The sequence below is a fragment of the Propithecus coquereli genome, unplaced genomic scaffold (assembly GCF_000956105.1).
Source record: "Propithecus coquereli isolate 6110/MARCELLA unplaced genomic scaffold, Pcoq_1.0 Scaffold213, whole genome shotgun sequence".
In the NCBI taxonomy this organism is placed as follows: domain Eukaryota; kingdom Metazoa; phylum Chordata; class Mammalia; order Primates; family Indriidae; genus Propithecus; species Propithecus coquereli.
Genome location: NW_012146412.1, coordinates 684,102 through 692,432, shown reverse-complemented (window position 1 = coordinate 692,432; position 8,331 = coordinate 684,102). Strand labels below are relative to the sequence as shown.

The 8,331-nt window shown below is 36.0% G+C and overlaps 1 protein-coding gene across 1 annotated transcript in view; it reads left to right on the top strand.

Moving 5' to 3' along the window:
• The first annotated feature begins 1,563 nt into the window (after positions 1–1,563).
• Positions 1,564–8,331, top strand: part of N4BP2 (NEDD4 binding protein 2) — a 63,535-nt gene continuing 56,767 nt past the window's right edge. Inside the window, exons 1-3 of the mRNA XM_012644475.1 lie at positions 1,564–1,792; positions 5,479–6,625; positions 7,239–7,440. Coding sequence (XP_012499929.1) covers positions 1,564–1,792; positions 5,479–6,625; positions 7,239–7,440 — 1,578 coding nt within the window. The remainder of the gene's footprint in view (positions 1,793–5,478; positions 6,626–7,238; positions 7,441–8,331) is intronic.

The window sequence follows — 8,331 nt, the reverse complement described above, 5'->3', positions numbered from 1 at the left end:
TGGCGAACCACTTGGGGGTTTAGAGCAGTCCCTGATTCAATCTGACTTGGGTTGTATGAAGATTGTTCTGGCTGCTATGCTGAAAATAGACTGTAGGGGGCATGGTGCAAGCAGGGAAACCAGTTAGGAGACAGGCATGCAGGTGAAAGATGATGGTAGTCATACCCAATGGTTAAAGCACATTTTGGTAAAAATCAGACATTTAGTTTTGGATTTGTTAAATTAGAAATGTTTATTAGACCCATTTAAGCGGAGAAAACAAGTAGACTGTTTATAATTCTGCTCTGGATATGAGTCCCTGCCCTTGTGGAGCTTACACTTTATCTGAGTATGGATAGTAAATAAAATAAATCAATAAAACATATGCCATGTTAGGAGATAATAAGTCCTACGGAGAAAATTCAAGTAGGAAAGAGGGATTAATGGTGTTGGGCGACTGAGTTCCTGAAAAGGTAACATTTGAGTAATGATGAGAAGGTGGTGAGGAAATAAATCTTATAGATACCTGTGAGAAAAATAGTTCAGGTAGAGGGGACCAAGGTATAAAAGTTCCCAGGGGAGTGCATGGCTGGTGTGTTTGAAGCAGAGTGAGGAGGCTAAATGTGGCTGAAGTGGTACAAGTTAGGGAAAGAAGGTGAGGGGCAACCGTATGGAGGTAACAAGTGTCCAGTTCTGGGCCATTTTAAGGGCTCTGGCTTTTATCCTGAGTGAGGTGGGAAGCTAATGGATAGTTTAGCAGAAGAGAGGCATGATCCAGCCTACGGTTTAATTGAGCCACTCTGGCTTCAGTGCTAAATAGACTGAAGGGGCAAGAGTGACAGCAGAGTGATTGGAAGGGAGACTGTCATAGTAATTCAGGCAAGAGGCTGTGGTAGCTAATTAATTCTAGGATGGTAGCAGTGGAGGTCGTGAGGGATGATCATGTTCTGAATACATTTTGGGGGTTACACTGACAAAATTGGCTTAATCAGTTGGATGCAGGATGAGAGTAGTCAAGGGTCATTACAAGATTTTTGGCCTGAGCAATTGGAAGGATGGAGTTGCATTAACTGAGATGAGAAAGACTGGGAAGAGCAGGTTTGAAGGGGCTGATCAGGAGCTCAGTTTTGGACATGTTAAATTTATGATGCCTATTAGATATACGAGTGTAGATGTTCAGTAGGCATTCTAGTTATATTGATGAATACTGCCTTATGCTTTTTAAAAATGAAACAATGGTATTAAAACAGTATACTCACTGTTCTGAAATATATTACATTTTGTTAATATCTTAATTTTTAACATGTTCAATACTGGCAAAACCTGAATATTTTGGAGAGAGAGAAATTGACTACTTCTTGGTTTTGCTGCCAGAGTGGATGGTACTTTCTTAGAGTTAAATAAAGATGTCATTCCAATTTTAGAAGTGGAAATATATAGTCTGAGTGTTTTTAATTGCTTTCTATTTTAGGTCCTTTTACAGCGGGATTGTGCAAGATATTTAATCCTGTTTTTTTGAATTATGACTTAAATATCAAACATCTTAAATAAGAAAAGGGAAACATTTTAGTTTTGGAAGTCAGAATGCCAAGGAGAAAGAAAAATCTTGGGGGAAATCCTTTTCGGAAGACTGCAAACTCTAAGGAAGTTGTCGTATCCAGTGTTGCTAGTCATGTGGAGCCAACTGCTACTCTTCCTTCCATGGGTGAGACAAAAGTTGATCAGGAGGAACTCTTCACCAGTATCTCAGAGATGTTTTCTGATCTGGATCCTGATGTAGTGTATTTGATGCTTTCTGAATGTGATTTCAAAGGTGAGAAAAAGTTTAGTTTGAACCCTTTGCATCTTATAAGAAGACGTTATGTACTATGCCATGACCAATAGTAACATAGAAAAATGACTGTCTTATTTCTATTTTATTCTTCATTTATTAAGCATCTGCTGTGGGCAAATTATTAAGTTTGGTATTATGAGGGATATGAAGAATAAAGCATAGTTTCTGCTCTTAAGAAATGTATAGTTCTAGATGTACAATATATGTATAGATATCATATTCTATGTTTTATCTCTTTTTATTTTCCCTTTAGAACAGGTTGGCATTATCGACATTTTGGGCTGCACAGATCTTTGTTGTGAGTGGCTCTCCTGTGCACTGTAGGATGTTTATCAGTATCCCTGGCCTGGTACCACCCACTAGATGCAAGTAGCACCCCACCTCCTCAGTTGTGACAATCAAAAATGTCTCCATATATTGTCATTTGTCCCCCGGGAGGCAGAATTGTACCTGATTGAGAACCACTGTTCAGAATGTAAGCTCCATAAAGACAGAGGTTTAAAAACTGTTTTGTTTTACTGCTATATATCCAACCCATAAAATAGCAAATGACCCATATTGGGAGCTTAGTAAGTATTTATGAAGTGGCTAGGTAATTATAGTTATGAAAATAAGAACTCATTAAGAGTTGAGGCCAATAGAGTAATGTGGTTTCAAAACATTGGCTTTGGAGTTAAGAAACCTGGATTGGATTTCTAGCTCTGCCATTAACCTCTCTGAGTCTCATTTTTCTAATCTGCTAATGAGAAAAATAATAGTATGTCCTGTAGGACTTTTTTTTGGTGAGGGTTGAGTCTTGTTGTATTTTATCTTTTTTTGTAAAATCATCAGTATTATTAATATTAATAATGTAATAAATCATTTAGAAGTATGTTTGTAGACAGAAGGGAATCTATATAAGTTGGCTGAATGAGTAAATTAAATGTTGATGGCTCAGTATTGTTATTGGCCATGATTAGTGTAAGATAAAAGTATTCTAGATTTGGGAAGTTTTGATAATGAGTGTTAAATTTCCATTTCAGTCATTATGTGGCCTGCGATGTAAGCATATCTTATTTAGTCTGCCTGTGATGTAAGCATATCTTATTTAGTCTGTTACATATGCATAGAACCAGGTTTTAGAAGTGCACACGATGCTCAGAAATGATAGTATATAGAGTTTTGTAAGTGACTTCAACATTTATTTCCTCATTTTGATGTCTTTAAAATTTATCTGTTGCTCATACACTTAACATAGCAATGAAGAATTATAAGAAAACTATATTACCCTGTACCCTAACAAAAACTTATTTCTATCTTCCAGAATCTTCTGTAGACTTTGTTCATAAACACTTGATATTTGAATAGTTTAAATAATAGCATTGATAAAATTGTGTATTCTGCTTTTTTAATTTAACCATAAGCATTTTTTCAGTGTTGCTGAAATCTATATTTATTTTTCATAGTTTTCTACTCCACTGCGTTGTTGTACCCTCTTTAATTATATCTTAGTTTTTCATAAATAATTAATATTGCAGAGAACATCTTGGTAAAAATAGCTTTTTCCTTCTTTTAGGTTTTTTCCTTAGTCTCAAAGCTTTATTTTCTTGCGTCACAGGGTAAGAACAGCTTTCTGCTCTTGGAACTATACTGCTGAACTGCCTACCAAATGATGTGTGCCAGTTTGTAATGCCACCGGCGCTGTTTGACCTAGTGGTGTTGCCATAGCCTTTTCAGCGTTGTGTCATAGTATTTTAAGATTTTAATGGGAATATAGGAATAAAATTGTACCTTTTATTAATTTGTGTTTTTTTAATATAGAGGAATGTAGAACATTTTTGTGCACAATTCTTCAGTAATTCTTATATTCTTGTGTAAATTGTTCATTCAAGTTTTTCTTGTTTTCATATCATGGTTTTAATTTTTCCCAACAATTGTGTAAGGACTTTTCTTTTTGTGTAGTATCTCTGTATCTTGATCTTTTACTCGTTTTTACTTAATGCTGTTTTTTATCACATACATGTTATTTTTTTTTAGTGGATCTTTTCTTTCTGGTTTTACTATCATGTAGATTTTTTTCATAGACATACTTCTTATAATTTGCCACCTTCTTTTTTTTTGTTTTTCATTTTTTCCATTGTTAGGGCTCCCTAGCCTATGTAGTATTGCTACGATCCCCTGATTGGTCTCTCTGCCAGGCTTGCCCCCTCCAATCCCTCTTTGTTTTTCTTCTTAAGGGAACATTAATTGGGTGCTTGCTAGGTGCCAGTCCTTGTGCACAGCACTTTTTCGTGGATTATATCATTTAATCCTCACAACAACCTATGAGGTAGGTACTTTTATTATCCCTATATTACAAATGAGAGAATCGAGATTGAGGGAAGTTAACTAACTTGTTCAAGGTATCATAGCCAGCAGTAGAGATTTAAATGCTGGTGTTCTGACTCCAGACCAGAGCTGTTGTCCACTTTACTGTGCTGTTTCCTGATTATATTATAAGCAAGATAAAACACAAAAGAAACACTCCTCCTGCCGAAGTTCAAATGCTTAAAAATACTAATGACTTCCTATTTGTGTTATAACAGAAAGAGCTTAGCATTGGAGTCAGACACATCAGTCCTGGCTCTGTCACTTATTATCTGTGTGACTTGGGCCAAGTTAATGTACTTTTTGAACTTTATTTTCTTTATCTATTTGCTAGGAATAATATACCTCATAGTATTATTTGAGGATTCAGTGAGGTGATATGTATAAAGCTTCTAGCTCAAATGCTGTGACTGGTAGTTTTCTTCAAGTTCCCTTAGAAAATAAGATTAATATTTCTTAGCATGAAATACAGGCCCCTTCCCAGTTTCACCCAGTCTCCCTCTCCAGTTTGATTTCCTTCTCTTATCTACCACCGTGTGCCCACACTCCAACCAACTTTTCTTAACTCCTTCACCAAGCTTTGCGTTTTCAAGCCTGGGTTTATCTTTCCCGCTCTTATGTCTGGTATATTACTTTTTAATCTTCAAGTCCAGTTCACATATCACCTTATGCAAAATCTTTTCTTAGTCTCCTATACACTTCTTGGCATTTGTACATTATCAGAAGTGTGCACCATTTAATCTATATCATATAATGTAATTATCTTTAATCTCCTCTATTAGACTGCAGAATCCTTTGAGTGTAGCAAGGATTGTTTTATCTTTTTACAGAGTTTCTGATATACAGAACATGTTCATAAGTATTTTTTGTATTAAATGAAATTCACAGTATAGGCCATATAAATAAATTAGATTTACTAAGAGAATACATAAAATACTACTTAAAAATACATACAGTAGGTAAGTTTGTTGAATAAATCAACTGGCTTGAGGACCTTTATGAATAACCGTAATACATACAATTACAGATATTTATACATTTACTCAATAAGTTCAACAAAAAGTATTTACTTGATAGTAGTTTATTACTATTTGTCTGAAAGGACAACACTGCCTGTCTCTCTTAGTCAAACTTTTCACTAATGCAGAGTTTGGCATATTAGTAAAATATTAATTTGGGGAAAAATGACTTGAATATTATAACTTTCTCTATATTCTATTCAATGCAAAAATCTGGTATGATTTTAGCTGGATTTTAATACAATTTTTTTCTCTATATATATTTTTGTTGTTGTTCTTCTTGTTCTTATTATTATACAGTTGAAAATGCTATGGATTGTCTATTAGAGTTATCTGCCACGGATGCCAAGATAGAAGAATCGTCTTCACAAAGTTTCATTGCTTCTGAGAACCAAGTAAGTGCAGCAGAAAGTGAAGTAATGGAAAAGTGTCCTCCTGAAGAAGAGAGTGAAGATTCAAAAATGGATTCATTTTTGGACATGCAGTTAACTGAAGACTTGGATTCCTTAATACAGAATGCTTTTGAGAAATTAAACTCTTCTCCTGATGACCAAGTATACTCATTTTTGCCTTTGCAAGATGTTAATAGTTTTAATGACCCGAGTGAGCTTATAAATTCTGATTCAAGTACTATGACTCCCATTCTTTCTACACACAGTATGAATTTGAACAGTGAAAATTTAGAGAATTCTGCCTCCACATTAAGTTCAAACCCATTACCTTCACATTCAGTTTTGAATGAGTCCAAACATTTTATAAAGGATAGCACATTGGCATTGGAAGGTAAATACCCAGAAGATTCTCTTCTCAGTAGTTCTTTAAATCCAGCAAATGACTCTACTGTGGGTTGTACCAATCTCGATCAAAAACAGAAAGAACTTTTAGAATCTGAGTGTGCTGAGGCTCAGTTCCCTCAAGCTTCTGTACATCTGGATGCCAGCGAACCTCAGGCGCCTTTAAGCCTTCCAGGGCTTGATTTACCAAGTACAGGTGGTGATCAGAAATGTGCTTCTGTCTCTGATGTGTTTGTATCTTCTGAAGGGTTCAATTTTAAGCCACACAAGCATCCTGAACTGCCACCAAAGGGGAAGGATGTGAGTTACTGCCCGGTACTCACCCCGCTCCCTTTGCTGTTGCCACCTCCCCCTCCGCCGATGTGGAACCCAATGATTCCTGCTTTGGACCTCTTTCAAGGAAACCGTGGCTTTGTAGCTCCTGTTGTGACCACAGCTGCACACTGGAGACCTGTCAACTATACGTTTCCACCCTCAGTCATTTCTCACACTTCCCCAACAAAGGTATGGAGGAATAAAGAAGGAACAAGTGCTTATCAAGTACAAGAAAACCCGGTTTCTCAGGTTGTAAGAAAGAAGACAACATCTTATGTTGGACTAGTTCTTGTTCTTCTCAGAGGCCTTCCCGGATCAGGAAAATCTTTTCTGGCAAGGTATGAGGTTTAATTGAGAAGAAGAGTATAATGCCTGAATCTGAACAGGCAGTGTGAATATTCACAGTGCTTTGCTTAGTAGAGATCTTTAATAACCTCCAGAATGTTCTCTTTTTACTAAATTTTTCTGACTTTGTGTTCTCTAGAAGTTTTTTTGGTTTGTTTTTTAGAGACAGGGTCTCATACTGTCACCTAGGCTGGAGTGCAGTGGCCTCGTGCAAGAATTTTTGTCTTTTTTGTTTTAAACTGTTTTGTTAAAACAGTGCCTGGCACTTAATGGATGCTCTAGAAATGGACTTTATATCTTCAGAAAAGGATAATTAACCATTTATTAATCTTCAAACCTTTATATAGTTAAGGATAAAGGTCTTCATAACGTTAAAAAAAAGTTTCTGAATAATAATTTACATAAAGCAAAATAGACCTGCCTTAGGTCAGTTTTTTGGGAGTTAAACTTCTGCTCAGAGGATTTTCAATATGATTTGTTTGAATATTATAATATTCTTTTTTAAATGATACTACTTGAATTATTTATTTGGATTATGACTTTGAAAGTTAGGAGAGAGAATTTAGAAGAAAAGTTAATGAAAATAATTCCATTTGTCATCCACAGGACTTTGCAAGAGGATAATCCGAGTGGAGTCATTCTTAGTACTGATGATTATTTTTACATAAATGGACAGTATCAGTTTGATGTAAAGTACTTAGGAGAAGCACATGAATGGAATCAGAATCGTGGTAAGACTAAACATCAGATTCTGGGTAATATTAAGAGTAATACAGGCCATGCGTGGTTGCTCATTCCTGTAATCCTAGCACTCTGGGAGGCTGATCTGGGAGGATCCTTTGAGCTCAGGAGTTTGAGACCAGCCTGAGCAAGAGCCAGACTCAGTCTCTACAAAAAATAGAAAAAATAGCTGGGCGTGGTGGCACGTGCCTGTAGTCCTAGCTACATGAGAGGCTTGAGCCCAGGAGTTTGAGGCTGCAATGAGCTATGATGACATGGCACTCCAGCTAGGGCGACAGAGCAAGACTGTCTCAAAAAAGAAAAAAAGTAATATGAAGAAAAAATTCACTTAATATGTTCGTATTTTGGGAGACATATAACTTAAAGAAATTTGTAATCATTTTAATTCTATAATTATATATAATATACATAAAATTATAACCATAATTAACATTAATTCTCACATTATATAATAAGAGGTAAAAGAGGTGGTCTTACAGGGTTGTTATGAGGATTAAAAGAATTAATTTTTATAAGGTACTTAAAATATTACATGGCATTTTTAAGTTTTATTTAATGAATGAGAATCTCATCAGAAATCTAATTTTCCGCTTAGGTCTCAGAATAGCTTAAGGAAGTTACAGTTGTCTGGTGTGCTCTGGTTCCTGTTTCCTAAAATGTAATTTGCATTGTTAACCATTGGTTTTCCCTAGATTGGTTTAATTTTTATAGAGGATAGTATGAGAATAAAATGGCTCTTGGCCGGGCATGGTGGCTCACGCCTGCAATCCTAGCACTCTGGGAGGCCGAGGCGGGCGGATTGTTTGAGCTCAGGAGTTCGAAACCAGCCTGAGCAAGAGCAAGACACCATCTCTACTAAAAATAGCAAGAAATTTGCTGGACAACTGAAAATATATAGAATAAATTAGCTGGACATGGTGGCACATACCTGTAGTCCCAGCTACTCGGGAAGCTGAGG